The following is a 17,303-nucleotide window of genomic DNA, read 5'->3' as shown; positions in this document are numbered from 1 at the left end:
TTAAAATGGAGCAGGGGGAACCTCACCAACAATATCAGCATGGGTATTGGGAAGATGATGGAAGAAGAGATGGTTTTCCCTCAGCCTTTGGATGTAGTCTTTGCCACTGTTGCATCCAAGCCAGGAAAACACCAGGCAGCAGGGAGAAGTGATGTCTCTGAGCATTCCTGGTGGCATTTCTTATCTGTGATGGCCTTTAAATTGACACAGCCTCTTGGAGATGTGGAGGAACATCCCCAGGGCACACTTTCACATGGTGATGTCCAACTCTGCCTCTTTCCTCAGACCAACGTGCTGAGATTTGCCTCTTGTTGCTCAAGCAATGGGATATTTCAAATTCTTCTGGGTCTTTTCATACAACAGCTATTTTTCCTTTTATAGTTTCCTGCCCTGTGCCAGTGGTGGCTTCTCCACAGCTTTATAATGGTGTGAGCCACACATAAGCACCAAGTTCCAGTTTATTTGAAATATTTTGAGCCTTTATCATGGACCACATCACAACAACTCATGGAAGGTCAGCAACATTCTCCTGCTGGCTTCAAAAACCCCAGAATTCCTCTAGAAGAGCCAAGAAACATGGCAGGAGATGGGTGGGGATTAAACCTCTATTAGGATCATCAACAACTTTCCAGCCTGCATTCAGCAAGAAGAGCTGAAGCAAAGATCATGGAATCATAGAATCATTAGGGCTGGAAAATACCTTCAAGATCATTGAGACAACCTTTGTCCAATCACCACCTTGTCAACCAGACCAGAGCACTGAGTACAGCTTCCACTCCTTCCTTAAACACTCCCAGGGATGGTGCTGCTGGAGGCAGGAGATGGTATCTTGGCACTGGAATAAATTACTTTTAAAAATTATTATTCTATACAGGGATTTTTTTTTTAATTTTTTTTTCTCTGCCAGCAGCTATTTGGAAGATTCACCTTTAATTGGCTTGGGAGTTGTCTACATGAATCTCTGCAGAACTAGGCAGAAGGTGTTTATTCCTTTTCCATGCATTTTTCACACATTTGATTGTTGTTGATTTGATTTTTGTTCCTTTTTATTTATTTTAAGCTACTTTGTGACAGCCAGTCACCTTGCATTTGTTTTTCTTCTGAAATATTTCATTATTGTTCTGATGTGGTTGTCCTCTAAGGAGCTTCTCCTTTAGCTTCCTAAATCCTTCAAATGAAACCAGGACAAGGCTCTGGTTCCTTTACTTCCCTTGAATTCTTTTTCCTTCCAAACATATTTTAGATTCTCCACAACTGCATTTTGGTCTAGATGAATCAGCCAATTATGATTTGTGATACCAGAATTTTCAGACCACTTCGAGGCAATTATTTTGCAAGGTTTGTATTTGTTCTTCTTTTAAATTATTATTGATTATCACCCCTGTTAATGGTACTATGACACCACAGAATCATAGAATTATTAAGGTTGGAAAAGACCTTTAGTATCATTGAGTCCAGCCACCAACCCAGCACCACCACCATGTTCACCAATAAACCATGTCCCTAAGTCCCACATCCATGTGTTTTTTTAACACTTCCAGGGATGGTGACTCCATCACTGGAGCTCCACTGCCTCTTCCAGTGCTTTACAATCCTTTCTGTAAAAAAAACTCTTCCTAATAACCAATCTAAACCTCCCCTGGCACAACTTGAGGCTGTTTCTTCTCACCTGGTCAGTGTAGGCATCCAGCTTCCTTTGCGACCTGGGTAAACTCCTAGCTGTGGTCTCCATGGGGAAGAGCTGTAAGGACACAGATCCTAAAATTTCAGCTCTCAGATGGGGGAAAATAACAAGAAAAGATGGGCCTCTCCATGGGGCTGTTTTGCTCCATCAAACTTGTGCTCAGTCCTTGTCTTTGGTTGCTGTGAAGGATCAGTTTCAGCTCTATCAATGTGCAAACACGGGGGATTTCTTTTGGAATAGTCACATTTATTTTTAAATAAACCACTGGTCAGATGGTGTGGGCATCAGGAGATTTTTGCTCTAACAGATCTTTTTTCCTGCTGCCAGTACAGTCGTGTCTCTATCAAAACTTCATTATTAACAACTTTAAAACAAATACACATTTTTCCTCAGCCAGCAGCTCGCTTTGAGCCAAACACATCTGAGATCCCCTTAGCAAAGTAAAATAATCTTAAAAAAAAAAAGTCTGAACATTAAAAATAAGAGAAACAGCAAAAATATAAAACCTTTCCCTAAAAAACCAGCATTTGTCCACCCATAGGTGAGGACATTGTGATCTGTGATTGAGGATGAGGAGCCCAAAAGGCTGAAGATGACCACACGTGACATCCCCTGTCCACCTCTCCCCCTTTCCCACCCTACGACTTCCACGACTCCTCCCTTCCTGAGACTCAGCTCCTGTCTTCTCATCACCCTAAAGTCAGGGTGGAGGCAAAGAACTAAGATCATTTGCTTTTCATTACAACTTCCAAAGTGCTTCTGCCGCTCACATCATCTTTTCTTTTAGCTGTCTCATCCCAACAACCCTCTTCACTCAGGAATTCATCAAATCCTATCAGGTCTCTCCTGTACCACTTGACTTTAACCCTTCCTTCTCCTCTCCAAGGAACTCTGTGCTCACAGACACCTTAGGCTGGAAAGTACTTTGTAGGTGCCTTTCCCTGGGGAATGTCACCTTAGTCCCCACTTTCTGCACCCTCTGTTTGTTGGAGAGGTCCAACAGCAGTTGAAAAGATAGGGAAAAAAATTGAGAGAGAAGTTAAAAAATGTATGATCTATTTTTCCTGTCTCCTGAGACTGGAATAACTAATTTTTCTGTGCTTCTCAGTCTTTCCCAGCTCCTTGCAGGATCCAGACCTCCTCTCTAATTACCTTGTGAGCACCTTCAAGTTCCCTGAGGTTTTCCAGATACTCTCCCCTCTTTCCCACTTATCCAAAAAAGCACCAATCACAGATGCAATGTCCTGGGCGGTGTCCAGATGCCACATCTCTGATAAGCATCTCCCCATCCCTCCTTGCCCCAGCAGCCCGTGGAAAGAAGCCCAATCTCTCCCGACTACATCTTTGTCAGGCGCAGAACGTTGAGGCGCACGGGGAGGAAGGTGGCACCGGAGGCGTACTGGATCTCCCGCAGGACCCCTTCCCACTTCTTCTGCTCCTCATCATACCTGCGTGTGGAGGGAGCAGAAAACAGAGAATAAAGTTTCCCTGCATCCTCAGAACAAACTCCTTGGAAAATCATAGCTTAGAATAAGAAATGGCTTGTGAAATGACGAATACAAAAGGAATTTAGCTTCTTTCCCTTGGAAGACCCTCTTATCTATCTTCAATATTAGTGGTTCATTCTCTTTTAGTATCCATAGGCCAGCTTTGAATGTAAAATCCCTCAGGGATTGGTCAGAAAGTAGAATTCCCTTGGTAATTGGTGCAAACTGTAAAACCCTCAAAAGATATAAAAACCCCTATAAAACAATAGCCGTGGGTATATGTAGACAGGATGCCTTCACAGAATAAACCATGGATTTGTGCCTTTCTGCATATGCTGGTCTCTCTTCCCCGCTGGTCTGAGAGCTCACTGCAAGCCAAAATTCCATCTGGGCAAGGCTCGGGAATTTGCTCTGTCGCTGAGGACTCGGGGATCCCAAAGGGACCCCGAAACCCCACCAGTGACACCTGGGGAGAGGCAGACCCCGAAACCCCACCAGTGACACCTGGGGAGAGGCAGACAGGCACTTAGTGCTGAGGAAAGGTCTCCTCTCCCTCCCTCCAGCTGCTCTCCATGGTGGTGGGAGCCCTGCTGTGTGGTGTGACATCCCACAGGAGTTATTTGGCCACAGGAATCCCCACGGGGACTTTCAGCCCTGGCATGCTCTGATTTGGGGAATGTGGATATCGGCACGTGGTCTTGCAGGGGAGGGGATGTTTTTCATCAGGGAATTGGGCTGATGGCACCAAGGTGGAACATCCATGGTGAAGGACAGCAGGATCCTGCTGAGGGTGCCAGAGCACCGACGTGAGGGACAGGAGCAGCCAGCACTGCATTACCAGCTGTCACTAAAAGCTTTCTGCCCACTCCTCTTGCATGTTCGACTATCTGCTTCTCAGCCCAGCCTATCTGCTTCCCAGCCCAGCCTATCTGCTTCTAAGCCTAGCCTATCTGCTTCCCAGTCCAGACTTTCTGCTTCTCAGCCCAGACTTTCTGCTTCCCAGCCCAAGCACTGGCTGTTCCCAGAGAGAGGAAGCATTGCACAGATGCTGCTCCACACCAAAGGGGAGGCTGGTACCAGCTCCAGGCAAAATGTCAATGCACAACAAAGCCAAAGGAGCAGGTTTTCCCTGGTCTGGTGCTGTGTGAGGCTGGGAGAGATCACTGAAGCACCAATGTGCCCTCTAGCACAGCACAGGGCAAACTTTCCAGACACCCTGTGCTGAGCCTGCAGCCCCCCTGTGCTGGGGTGACAACCTCCATCTCACACTGACAGCATAAAAAAAGACAGAAATGATCCATTTCATGACTAACATCCCTCCCATGGCCCCCGGACAGCCCTGGGGAATGTTGTCACCTCCAAACGTCGTTCAGCTCCGTTGGCACCAGCTCTCCTGACTCTGTCTCCACGGTGGCGAACCCCCCGAGCAGGTAGAGCACCCCAGACAGGCTGACCAGGCTGACAGAGCTGCGCTCCTGAGGGAACTCAGTGAAGGTGTCCCACCTGCCACATGGAGAGAGGGGACAGGTTAGAGCATCCTGGCCACCCCCACACACACTGAGGATGGCCTCACCTCAGGATTCAACAGCTGAGCTCACTAGGGACAGATCCAATTGTGCAGGGCTAGGTGGGATGGGACCATACCCTGGCTGTTTTTAGGGAAACTGTTCCCATCATCGTTGTTCAGCTTTGTTTTGCTTTGGGCACAGGGACCAGTATGTCCCAGTGCTGGGACTGCAGCTGCAAGAGCCACCCAAACTCAGTGGGTTTATTGTGATGGGTGAAGCTGCCAGGGAACCCAAGGACAGCATAGTGGGTGAAAACACTTTGAGGATGAGCCTGAGATGATCCACAGCCCAACCACAGTGACTTTGGTGATGCCCAGTTCTCTGAGGAACCATAAAACACTAGAATGGCTCGGGTTGGAAGTGACCTTAAAGATGATCCATTTCCAACTCCCCTGCCATGGACATATAAACTGGAGGAACTGACATCTGGAGTCACAAACAAACTCTAGAATGGTTGGAAGTTGCTGAACTTATACCTGCACCTGCTCCTTGTGTATTCACAGAATTCACAGAATCACAGGGTTGGAAGAGACCTCCAAGATCATCGAGTCCAACCCAGCCCTAACACCTCAACTAACCCATGGCACCCAGTGCCACATCCAGGCTTTTATTAAACACATCCAGGGATGGTGACTCCACCACCTCCCCGGGCAGACCATTCCAGGACTTTATCACTCTTTCTGTGAAAAACTTTTTCCTAATATCCAACCTAATTTTCCCTTAACCACAGCTCAGGACATACTTGTTGGTGGCAATGTCATAGACCTCCACCGAGTTGGTCAGACCAGAGTCTGTCACACCAGCTGCCACGTAGATTTTGTCCTTGTGCACGGTGGCTCCGAACAAGGAGCGGGCAGTTTTCATGGGAGCCATCTCCTTCCACTCAAACTTGGCTGGGTTGTAGACACACATCTTCTTCAGGCACTTCCTGGAGAAAAATGAGAAGGAAAAAGAGCCTCAGTGGCCTGCCCAGGGGTGGTTTTGCACTGCAGAGGTTTGGGGGTGTCTGCTGGGGAGAAGGTGGGGTGCATAGGGAGGATTTTGAGTGGAGGGACACACCCCTTTGTTGGGTGTCTGTGGGACACATATTGAGAAAGTAAGAAAATTACAGCCTGAAAAATATTCCAGGCTGGAGCTTCTCAGCTCTGTTCCCAGCCCATGAGCTGCTCCAGCTCAAGGCCAGGGAGAATTTCTCCCAGGGTGATAATTTGTTCAAAATAAAAAGGAATTAATACCAAGATAGAAGCCCTGTTGTGGTGTGTGCCCAGGCCCTGGCCATGGGGTGTCTTCTCTCTGAACCAATCTCCTTTTCTCTACTCTGGGAGTTGCAGTCATGCTATAAAACCAAGTGTGTTCCTGAATAAACTTGGCTCTTTCTTCCTGTCATGACAGACTCCCATGTAGCTGTGCATCTTATTTCTGCTGCACTTAAAGGGTTAAAACCCCTTTCCATGGCTACAGGTGTGCACTCAAGGATGCCCATTCCTGGAGTCACCATTTGTGTGTTTAACACATCCCCTCCTGCTGTGCCCACTTTGGATAGGAGTCCTGAGAGCTCAGCTGGGTGCTCACACACCTGGATACAGGTCCAGGCAGCCAAGAGCCTCTTAGGATCTCACAGCCATCAAGGCATTGCTTCAGTGCTCCTGATCCACCGTGATGTTCCAAAACGCCCTCAGCCCCTCAGCGATGTTCCTGTAGCCAGGTGGGCAGTGTGAGGTGTGAATGTGTGCACGGTCACACCTTTCAGACCAAAAGCCTTCCTGAGCAGGACCAATCCTTCCTGCATTGTGGAATGTTTGCTCTGTAAACACTCCCATTTGTGCCCTGCAAGGCGGCCACTGTGATGCTCCTGAGAGAGGCTTTTCCTGCTGAGCCTGTCTCCTACAAGAGGGCAGGATGATGAGGCTTTTCCTTCCTGTTGCAAATGCACATCTGGATTTGACTATGGTGACCACTCTGCTCCACAAGTCCAAGACAGGAGGCCCTAAAAGTAAAGGGGCTTCTTGCTCTTCAATGCCTCTCCCAGTATGTGTGACATTTATTTTTTTGTGAACAAAGGGCATCACAGAATGGTTTGATTTGGAAGGATCATTAAAGATCATCTCATTCCAACTCCACCTTCCACTAGACCAATTTCCCTTAAAGCCCCTTCCAGCCTGCCTCCAGGGATGGGGCAATACATTCTCTCTTCTGTAAGGACACTGCCACTTTCCTGATGTCCCCGTTGCCCTCCTGAGGTTTTGGAAAGGGCTGCAGGCACAAAGATGAGTGGAGAGGGAAGGATCCACATCTCCCATCCCATCCAGCCCCCTTTAAACCAGGCTGAGGAGGTACCAGCTCTACACTCCCACTGGTTTGGGGGATTGCCTCCTTGTTTTTCTCTTGCTTTTTGACTTACTTGTCACCTCCTTTGCCCCCGATGACGTAGACAAGGTCCTTGTGTGACACCACTGCATGGCCATAAACTGCATAGGGAAGGGGATCAGCCTCACCCCACTTGAAGGACCTGAGTAAGAAAAAATGGGAAGCAAAAGGATTTGTAGCTTGCTGGGTGACACCTAGAGGACATGGCATTTCCCAGTCCTAGAGGTGAGCACGGGGTTGGACTCAATCTCAGAAACACAAGGTCTGCAATGAGGCAGGCTCAGACTGTAAATGTTGTGATCCTAAAAGAGGGTGACAGTAAAATAAGCAGAATATTTATTCTAATATCCATTATTTTCTTTAGGTCTTCATGTAGGTATGGGGAGCAATAATTATCCCTTGAACCTCCTTTTCTCCAAGGTGAGCCCCCCCAGTTCTTTCAGCTGCTCCTGGTGCTCCAGACCCTTCCCCACCTCTGTTCCCTTCTTAGAGCTCACTCCAGCCCCTCAATGTCCTTCTTGTCATGAGGGGCCCAAAACTGGACACAGGATTTGAGGTGCAGCCTCACCGTGCCCAGCACAAAGGAGAAAACATTTCCCTGGTCCTGCTGATCCTGATCCAGGATGCCACTGGTTCTCTTGGCCACCTGGGAACATACCTGGCTCACGTTCAGCCACTTTCAATCAGAATAATATCAACCAAATAAAGCTAAAGTGGTGCTAGTCACATCTCTACCAGCTTCAAACTGATACTCAAACCATCCCCTGAACTCTTAGTGGGGGCAGACAAATTCTTTCCCAGAGTCTGCAGGGGCAGATAAATGCCCTGCTCTGTGGGAATGGAACTGGTTTCAAATCTCTGCCTATAAACCAGATTTGGAAGCACACACATCTAAATATAGACCAAGCAAAGGCTTGTTGATGCCTGCTGCTCTGTCTCCTTGGGGCAGAGAGCAGCAGGCTTTGGAAGTTTCTGTCTCCTGAGAGAAGAACAGGATGATGTCTTTTAATAAAGCTCATGAGCTAGCATGGGTCAGAGCCCATTGTCCAAAAATAATCAGATATTAAGCCTGATATCAATCAGCATGAGCCGTTCTGTGACACATCTGAAAATTTTAAAAACAAGCTTTTCTGTTCCAACCTCCTTTGGTGAGACCACAGTGAATGTCACTGAACCTTTAATCAATGAGCAAGAGCAGAAGGTTTAACAGAAGAAAAAACTCCTCTGTACATGTCTCACATCTACTAATATCAGACCCAGATAACAAAATATCCCCATAAAGGCTTCCCTCTCCAGGAGGCTCAATAAAAGGAGCAGCTGGAGCGAGACAGCTCAGAGCCCCAGGGCACAGCTCAGACAGTCCCAGCATCCACAGACAGAGTTCAAGCTCTTCTCCCAAAGCTTTTGACCCCTGGAGAGCTGGAGTCACTGCGTGGCAGCTGCTCTGCCTTCTCCTCTGAGCCCCCTCCCACCCCACTGAGCACTCACAGCCGGTCGTAGCACAGCACTGAATCCAAGGTCTTCTCTCCCTCCTTCAGTTCCTTGCCTCCAACCACAAAAATTGAGTTTTCTGCCTCCCCCAGGCCGAAGAGGCAGCGAGGGGAGGGCAGGGGGGGCATCCCCAGCCAGTCTGCATCCAGATGGTCGTACTGGAAGGGAACATATGGTCATTAGTGTGGGCCCATTTGTTTAGTCAGGGTCCAGAGGTGGAGGACAAAGTCTGTTCCCATGTGCAACCTGGTCACCCCAGCAGCACTCTCTGCAATGTCCCTGTGGCTGTGCCTCTGTCACCTGAGAGATCTGAGAGCAAACCCAAGTCACAAATTGTATGATAAACCTTTTGTGACAAGGCATACGAGCAGAGAGGGGCCTGCAGCAACATGTTCTGTTCATCAAAGCCTGGGCTTTACAGAATCACATCAAAGCTGGAAAATACCTCTGAGATCATTGGGTCCAACCAGTCACCTCCTTGTCAATTCCATGGCACTCGGTGCCACATCATTTCTTGAACACCTCCAGGGATGGTGACTCCACCACTTTCCTGGGCAGCCCATCTCAATGCCTGACCACCTTTGCAGTAAAAAAAATTCTCCACTATGTCCAACCTGAACCTCCCTCGTCCTCTCATCCTGTCACTGGTTGCCTGGGAGAGGAGGCCAACCCCCACCTGACTACATCCTCCTTTCAGGGAGTTGTAGAGTGATAAACTCTCTCCTGAGTCTCCTCTTCCAACTTGGAACAAGCTTGGTCATCTTTGGGTAAAAGACTCCCTTGCTGGACTTGGAATGGAAGCATTTCAATCCTAGAAATTTTCCTGCATCTTTTCATGCATAGAACATCTCACAGTATTTCATCCTAGTATTTTCCATCACTGCCAGGTAACACAGGGTGCTGCCAACAACGTTACACAGATAAATAATAATAATTTACACAGATAAGGGGTGCCAGACCCATTTGACAGATGAGCAAGCTGCTGCATCAGATCACCAAATCCTTGGACATCTGTAGATCAAGGCACTGTCTCATCTCCCACCAGACAAAAAAAAAATAATAATAATAAAAAAAAATTCTTAGACTGGGGACTCTGAGCACTGGGAACTGGGGAAAAAATTTAATGCAGCTTGACAGAGGAGGGAGGGGTGTCTTGCAGCCAATTTAGTGGGACTGCAGGATGAAGCTGTGACGCAGCACTGCCTGGAGCATTGTTTGCCATGGGCTCAGGCCAAGGAGCTTCAGCCTGATGGGCTGGCTCCAAAGACTCAGCCTCAGCTGGGTGCCTGTGGTTTTGGTCTCTTTGTAAGCTGTGGTCCACACATGTGTTATTTATAGTGCAACCCTGAGCAGTTCAGTCATCAGGATAGTTCCTGCTTCTTGATGGATTCGGCATTGTTTTCGAGTCATAAATCTTGCAAGTGACAAAGAAAGGATACCCTTTTCCACCCGAAATGTCAATGGAATCATTTTGCTCCTGCCAAAATCTGCAAGGCCCCTGGGATTTATCAGCATTTTTATATTTTGGTGCCTGTCCTTCAATCTAAATTATCCCTGACCTAATGCCCCTGGCTTCAGCAGGGGGAATGTAAAATTTGGGAGGGTATAAAGAGTCAGAAGGTGTAGGGAGCTGTGGCACAGTGACTTATCACAGAGCTGCATGTCTAAATATATTGTTTGAGCTGAAAAAAAGGGCTCCAAATCTCTCTTGCTCATACAGCAACGGTGAGCTACATAACGACACTGATGTAATAAATTAAACCCTTGCAAACTGATGGCACTCTCCAATCCCAGGATTTGTCTGATTCTCCCAAGTATAAAAGACATGGTGGAGTGTGAAGAGACCCTTCTTGAGGGGAAGAGCTAAAACTGGCCCCAGGATGCTCAAGGCATTTGCCACTGAGTCAATGGCAAGCTGGGAGGAATAGAGAAATCTTGCTGTTTGCAGCTGAGAACCACAGAGTACTCTGGGGACAAGGACCACCAAAGGCTGTTCATCCAACCCACATGTTCAAAGGGGCACAGATTTGGGGTTAGAGCAATTTCCCAAGGCTTTGTGCAGTCAAATATTAAATGTTTCCCCCTCCTGGAAGTGTTCAAGGCCAAGTTGGATGGAGCTCTGAGCCATCTGGTCTAAGTGGAAGGGGCAGGGGCTTAGAACTAGGTGATCTTCAAGGTCCCTCTCAATTCAGGTCATTCTATGATTCTATGAAGGTTCTGTGACCTCTCTGGGCCCTGCTCCATCTCTTCTAGGAAGATTGATCTTCAGGCACAGGTTTGGGCTGAATGCATCATCCTCCTCCTCACAGGTAACTGATGGGGCTGGCCACACCTCAGTCATCATGGATTGTCCAGTGTGAAAGGCTGTATCCCAAACAGGACACCCCCAGCAATTCCTCAGCTTTCCCACTCCCTCTTGCTTTATAGGGCTGGGGTTTCTTCCTCCTCACTTCTCATTCCCTGGACTTCACCTGGCCTGCACAACCCCCTGCCCCTTTCCAGGTGAGGACAAGCATGATCCCTGCATGATGTGCAGCCCTACTGATGAGGGCAATGAGTCAAGGGAGGGATCAGGGCTCTGTGTCTCAGCTTGGCAGCCACCCTCATTTTATCCTTTTTGCCTGGAGATGTTATTGTTTTCCCCAGAAGATGTGTGCCTGGGACACGTTATTGTTTCTTCCCAGAAGATTTGAGCCATGGAGAGGAACCAAAAAAAGGATTTTTGGGTATGGGAGGAAGAACAGAGGATTTACTGGATTCCTCAGGGTCAGCAGGAAGGGTAGGCGCCTTGTGTTAGCTGTCTACAGGGAAAGAAATCTGGGCTGCAGCCCAGGCTGGGGCTCAGATTGCCTGCACAGCTCAATCCAGTCACAGTTTGGGCACTGCTGAGTTACAACAGCCACTTTCCCTGAGGACTATCCCCAAAGACACCTCATGGTGGTTTTCCCCTCAAAGGCTGAGACAGAGACTCTGAGCTGGACCAAACCCATCTCCAGGGGCAGGAACAGCACTAGGAATGGGGCACGTGCTGGGAGCAGGGACATGTCCTGTGTCCTTGGGGTGTTTGCTCTGTGGCTGCAGCTGCTGCTGCTCCTTTTTCAGTCCTGGCAGTGTCACCCTTGGGTTTTCCTGGGGTTCATAACAAGGGAAGACAGGGGAAGCAAAGCAGAACCTGGGTCTGATGCCACGAACCTCCCAGTCTGTGAACCCTATGGCAGCCAGGGCTGGGCCAAATTCACTGTTCTAAACAATCCTCTCCTCAGGATTTGCATCAGGAAAGCTCATTCCTATTTCCTACTCCTTCAAACCTTCTTCCTCAACTACCACAACCATCCCTCAGTGGCATCTACCTTAAAAATAAAGGGAGAAGAATCTCCAGTAAAGCAACCCAAATTATTTTCCTTCCTTTACATCTTTCACTTTAACATCACATGACAACAAGAAGGAAAGCTGAAGCTTGGTGATGCTCTCAAGTGGTCAAAGAAACAGAAAAAAGAGGTAGTACCTGTAGGAAGTAGGAGCTCATGGGATCCTCTTTGCTGTCCTCGTTGTAGTACAGTCCTCCAACAATGAAGATCTGATTCTCTTTGGTCACCAGACTGACGTGGTTCTTCGGGATTTGAGTAGACAGGGAGGCAAAATAGCACTCGTTGGCATTGGGGTCGTAGGCCACCGCTCCACTGTCACTCACCATGAAAATAAGGTCCTGGAGGAACATCCCAAAGCGCATCGTGTCGTTCAGGATCCCAGGGAGAGCGTCCTCCTCTGTGTCTTCCCCTTCATCTACTGCTCCATTGACAACATTCTCCTTTTCTTGATTCTCGCTGTTCTTCTTCACTTTCTTCTTCTTCACCACAGTGAATTTGCCTTTCTGGGCATCCTTCACCATCTGCAGCTTCTTGAGCAGCTCGGGGCTGGACTTGACCATGGCGTGCTTCTCCACGTGGTCCTTGATGTAGTCGTTGGGCATGAGGCGGAAGCGGACGCTCTCGAAGACGACAGGCAAGGCTTTCTGCCGGCTCTCGCGGTCCTTGGTGCCCACCCACTTCATCACCACCTCGAAGACGTTCTCCTCCTTCTCCACGTTGAGGGAGTCGCTGGAGATGATGGCAATCAGCTCGTCGGGGGAGAGCTGGTAGAACTCCTCGTCCCTGGAGACCAGGGAGAAGCGGTCACAGATGAAATCCCGGGCAGCCACGGCCAGCCGGGCGCAATCCAGCATCAATCCCAGGCGGAAGATGGCCAGGCAGTTGCTGAGGCAGAGCCTCTTCTGCAGGAAGGACACGCACACGGTGAAGATGGAGGGGATCTGGAACATGTTGGCCACGGAGAAGATGTCCTGCACGTTCTGCTCTGTGATCTCCAGCTCGGAGGTGTAGATGTAGTGGAGGATCTTGCCCATGACATCTGGATCGACGTCTTCCAAGCTGATCTCCCTCTTCTTGCTCTCCTCCATGTCTGACAGGAACATGGCCCGGAAATAGGGGCTGCAGGCTGCCAGCACCAGCCGATGGCAGGGAAACTCCTTCCCTTTCACTTTTAAGACACAGTCCAGGAACTTATTGTGGTCCAACATGTCTTTGAGTCCATCCTGGAGAAGAGTTTGCTGGTAGAGACGCAATTCTTCCACTTGATCAAGAGGCAAACCCATGGTGAGGAGTAACTGCTCGTTCTTTGCCCCAATCCTTCCCTTTTGGATAAATATTGGTGGCTGTACCTACACCTGAATAAAGAAACTTGCTGAAAGCAGAGCTCACAGGCTTCCAGACCTCCAGCACAGCGGGAATGTGAAACGCTCCCAGCTGTCTGTGCACTTCAGCTTCCAGCTCAGGGCTTTATATATAGACACAGCACTGCAGAGCTTAAGGAATCCATAGTGCAGCATGTGTAAGCCGATCACCCTTTAATATGACACATTGGACAAGGAGGAAGGGAGGGGGCCGGGGGAACAGCTGTAATTCCAGCCTCAGTAATTCAGGAAGGGTCTGTCAGCTCATGAGTCACCGCAGAGGGAGCAGGAGGTTTCTCTGCTGTGACACCACAGGGGACACGTGCCACCCGTGGGCTTGGGTGAATCTAACAGCCCAATCTGCCTCTTGGGTCACGGGTGGCAAGGCTGGGGTTTCTTCCTGGTGATGCTAAATGGGCTGCTCTGAAAGTGCTGGACCTTTAGCTGTGTTAAAAATAGACCGTGAAGTCAAAGCTGGAAAGATGCACTAAGGGAGGGTCTTGTGTGGGCTTTGTAGCATCCCCAGCTCCAGCCAGCTCCCTTTGCTGCATAGGTTTGTCCTCTATTCTCCTCTAGAGTCACTTTTCAGGGGTCTGGAAGTGGGTGGGAAATGGAGATAGAGCTGTTTATTTACCCTGTATCCCTGCATGGGATACAGATCTGTGCTGGAAGTTCCTATAAAATTCTCAGTAAAGCAGGAGATTTGAGGACTGTGGGAGAGGGGTGGCTCTTTTTCCCTGCAGGAGGTGGTGGAATCACCACCCCTGGAGGTGTTAAGGAAAGACTGGACATGGCACTCAGGGCCATGGTCTGGTTCAGCCATAGATTGGATCAATCCCAGAGCCCATTTCCAGCCTCTCTGATTCTGTGACTCTGCCATACATGAAAATGGGCCCCAGTGGCACAGTCTCTGGGCACCTTGGCACCAATAAATCCATCCTTTCCAGTTCCTAGTGACAGAAAGAGCATCTGAGGCAAAATAGAAGTAAAGGAAATGCAACGCTGGGCTTCAACTCACAGATTAAGACATCTAAACACAAATACCTTCTAGTAAATTGAGGGTCTCCTGCTCAGTCCTTCTGGTTCATCACCCCCATGACAAAGTCTGGAGCCACAGCAGGACAACCTGCCTGGCCTGGAGCTGATGCTCCAGAGTGGATGAGCTCTCCAGCAGGTCTTGTGTCCTGCTTGCCTACCCATGGATGATTAGGAAATCCCCTGGGCCCTCAAATGGCCAGACCAGGTCCAGCTATTCCCACAGAGCTCACAAAGAAGCAAATTAGTTTTGACAGACATGGGCAAGCAGAGTAACTATAATTATTTATACCCATAGTAAAACTTGTGCATGAATCTGTTTTATCTCTTACTGTGGACCCTCTGGGCTGTCTGACACTCAGTGATGGCAGAGATTTAATTAACGATTTAATTAAGTCCATGAAAAAATATTAGCCATTATTCTTGGTGTATTTAAAGCCACATAACCCCTTACCCTGGCAGGGATGTATTTATAAAGATTGCCATTATGGTTATCTCTGGAAGTGGGGAGAGGGAGGGAGCCATACCAGTACGAAGCCCTTCTGTACTGGTGTGGTTCCAGCAGCATCTGGGAAGTACCAATATAGCAGGGAAATCATCACAGGCTGTTTTCAGAGCTCTCACATCATAAGCTCTTCTGTGCTGCTCATCCGTGATGGGATCAGGCTCCGAGTGCTGATCTTTGAACTGGGTCGAACTTCAGGAATCTTTGCTCCCTGACATCTGGGGCTGGACACCCCCAGCCTCCCCTCTCTGCTCCCTCTGCATTAGCTCTGTGCCACACCAAATTTAATCCTGTGTTGTTGTGGTGCCACCAGCTGGGATTTCCCCCCCTCCCTCTGCCTTTAATCTCCCTTGAGCCCTGTGTTGTTTTCCTCTTCGTTGTGCTGCCGTCTGAATTTTGCTCCCTTATCCCCCAGCCCACGAGGTGCCACTGCCAAAATGCAGCTACAGCCCATCCATGAGAGGAGCTCTGGCACCTGGTGGGTCTCTGGCATCTCCCATCTTGGTGGCTCACTCAGGGAAAGGGCACTGAGCCGGTCCCAAACCTGCCCTGGGGACTCCATAGGCTCCAGTGGCTTTGCCCAGCAGCTGGAGCAGCTCCAAGGCTTGGGGAAGCAGCTCTGGTTTTCCAAGAGCCCCGGTGCAGTCCCCCAGATCTGACAGGGCCACAGCCAGGGATTTCCAATGACCATTGGATTCCCACAGTCATTAGTGTGTCCCCAAGGGGGGAATAGTCCCCCAGGACATGGGAGTGGCTGAATGTTTTTGGTTTTATCTCTGAGAGTTCATTTTCCTCCCACAGTGCTGTGCTTCTCCTGATTTAGGAGAATGTTGATAACTCACCAATGTTTTGGCTCTTCCTGAGTTGCTCTTACCTTGAGTGAAGGATTTTCATGTCTCACACTCTGCCAGAGAGGAGCAGCACCAAAATCTGGGAAGCAGCATGGCAAGGAGAGCTGACCCAAACTGGCCAGAGGGATATTCCATACCACAGAACATAATTTCCAGGATATAAACTGTGGAAATTACCCAGAAGGGAGCTAATTTACTGCCTGAGGACAGGCTGGGCATCAGTCAGTGGGTGATGAGCAATTGTGTTGTGCATCAGTTGTTTCTCCTCTCCTTGCCATTATTTTTATCATCATTATGTTTTGTTTCAAATGTTAAACTGTTCTTATCTCAACAGTTACCTTTTTACCTTTTCTTTCTGATTCTCCTCATGGGGTGAGTGGGGGGAGGGAAAAACTGTGTGGGATTAAACCACAACACTGAGGATACACAGCTACATCCTAAAGGGATGCAGTGTTGCAGGATCACTCCCATTTATAAAAAATGTTAGAACAAGGATGGATGAAGGAATTCTAGCCATGTCGGGCTGAAAAAGAAAATGTCCAGTGTAGGGCTATTAACTGGGATTTGTAATTACAATTAAAAATTGCTTTTTTTGGCTTCTTGGTAGAGTTTTATGAAGAGGCAGGCAATAACCAGAGCATATGAGATGCTCTTCTCCGAAGATATGAGTAGTGGATAAATCTCATCCTACAGAGGCATTCAGTGAGGCTGAGGGTGTCCTGTGCAAGGCTGAGCTGGTTGAGACAGCACCATGGCCCACCAGGCCTCCTGGGATTGTCAGAGCAGCAAAATCTGAAGGGATAACTCCTGGAAAAGGAGGGCAAAGCCCAAATTCTCCCATGCACTGTCTCTAACACATCACTCACTGGGTTTGTGTCTAAGATTAGCTCCTTCTGGCAGCTTCAGCTGCAGCTGCTGGGTAAATATAGACCCTTAGTGAATGGGCTATTTTCTCTCCTGGAGTATCCAAGTCAGGAGGGCAGTGCAGAGTCACTGGGCTTTGCCATGTGAGTCACCCACTTGGACACTGGGAGGTGACACTGTCCTGCCAGGCAGCCACAGACCTGAGCCCCTGGTGTCAGCACCCCAGCGTGGTGCCACCTGTGAGAGGACAACCCTGTGGAGGGGAGGAGACGAATTTAACCCTGCAGGAAGCACATGGTGGCAGAGCTGGTTTGATGGAAAAAGTAAATCTGAAATAATGGAGAAGCCAAGATACACCTATGAAATGTCCAGCAGTGGCAGATGTGTCAAAAAGGGATGTGGTGAAATGCCACCAAGGCACAACACCTGCCCTTATTCCCAGAATTGTTGGTCAGGCTCCCAAAAGGAAAACCAACCCGGCTTCTAACCCAAAACCCACAGGGGTGACAGTCTGATGGCCACAGGCTCAAGATACGTACGGAGGCAGAGTCAAAATAAAGGAGAATACGAATCCATCTGCAGCCCAGCCTTCAGTCTGGTGAGGACACCAAAGTGGGCTTCTGCTGAAGTCATAAATGTCTTGTGTCACTCTTTTGGGGGGCAGGTGAGGACCTGCAAGCAGATTCTTGTCCTCTCAGCTCCGGGGGTGTCACCTGCAGCCC

At 48.8% G+C, this 17,303-nt stretch overlaps 1 protein-coding gene across 1 annotated transcript; it reads right to left on the bottom strand.

Annotated features, from left to right (window-relative positions):
* Positions 1-1,909: 1,909 nt before the first annotated feature.
* Positions 1,910-17,201, bottom strand: KLHL40 (kelch like family member 40). The gene is made up of 6 exons (XM_014873659.2): positions 12,103-17,201; positions 8,595-8,755; positions 7,141-7,248; positions 5,482-5,667; positions 4,528-4,674; positions 1,910-3,132 (listed from the first exon to the last, which is right to left on the bottom strand). Exons 1-6 carry the CDS (start codon positions 13,246-13,248, stop codon positions 3,021-3,023), a joined length of 1,860 nt encoding a protein of 619 aa, XP_014729145.1. The 5' UTR covers positions 13,249-17,201; the 3' UTR covers positions 1,910-3,020.
* Between the last annotated feature and the right edge of the window lie 102 nt (positions 17,202-17,303).

This window comes from Sturnus vulgaris, chromosome 1, assembly GCF_052056855.1.
Source record: "Sturnus vulgaris isolate bStuVul1 chromosome 1, bStuVul1.hap1, whole genome shotgun sequence".
NCBI lineage: Eukaryota > Metazoa > Chordata > Aves > Passeriformes > Sturnidae > Sturnus > Sturnus vulgaris.
The sequence above is the reverse complement of the archived record's forward strand: the minus strand, read 5'-3'. Positions and strand labels throughout refer to the sequence as shown.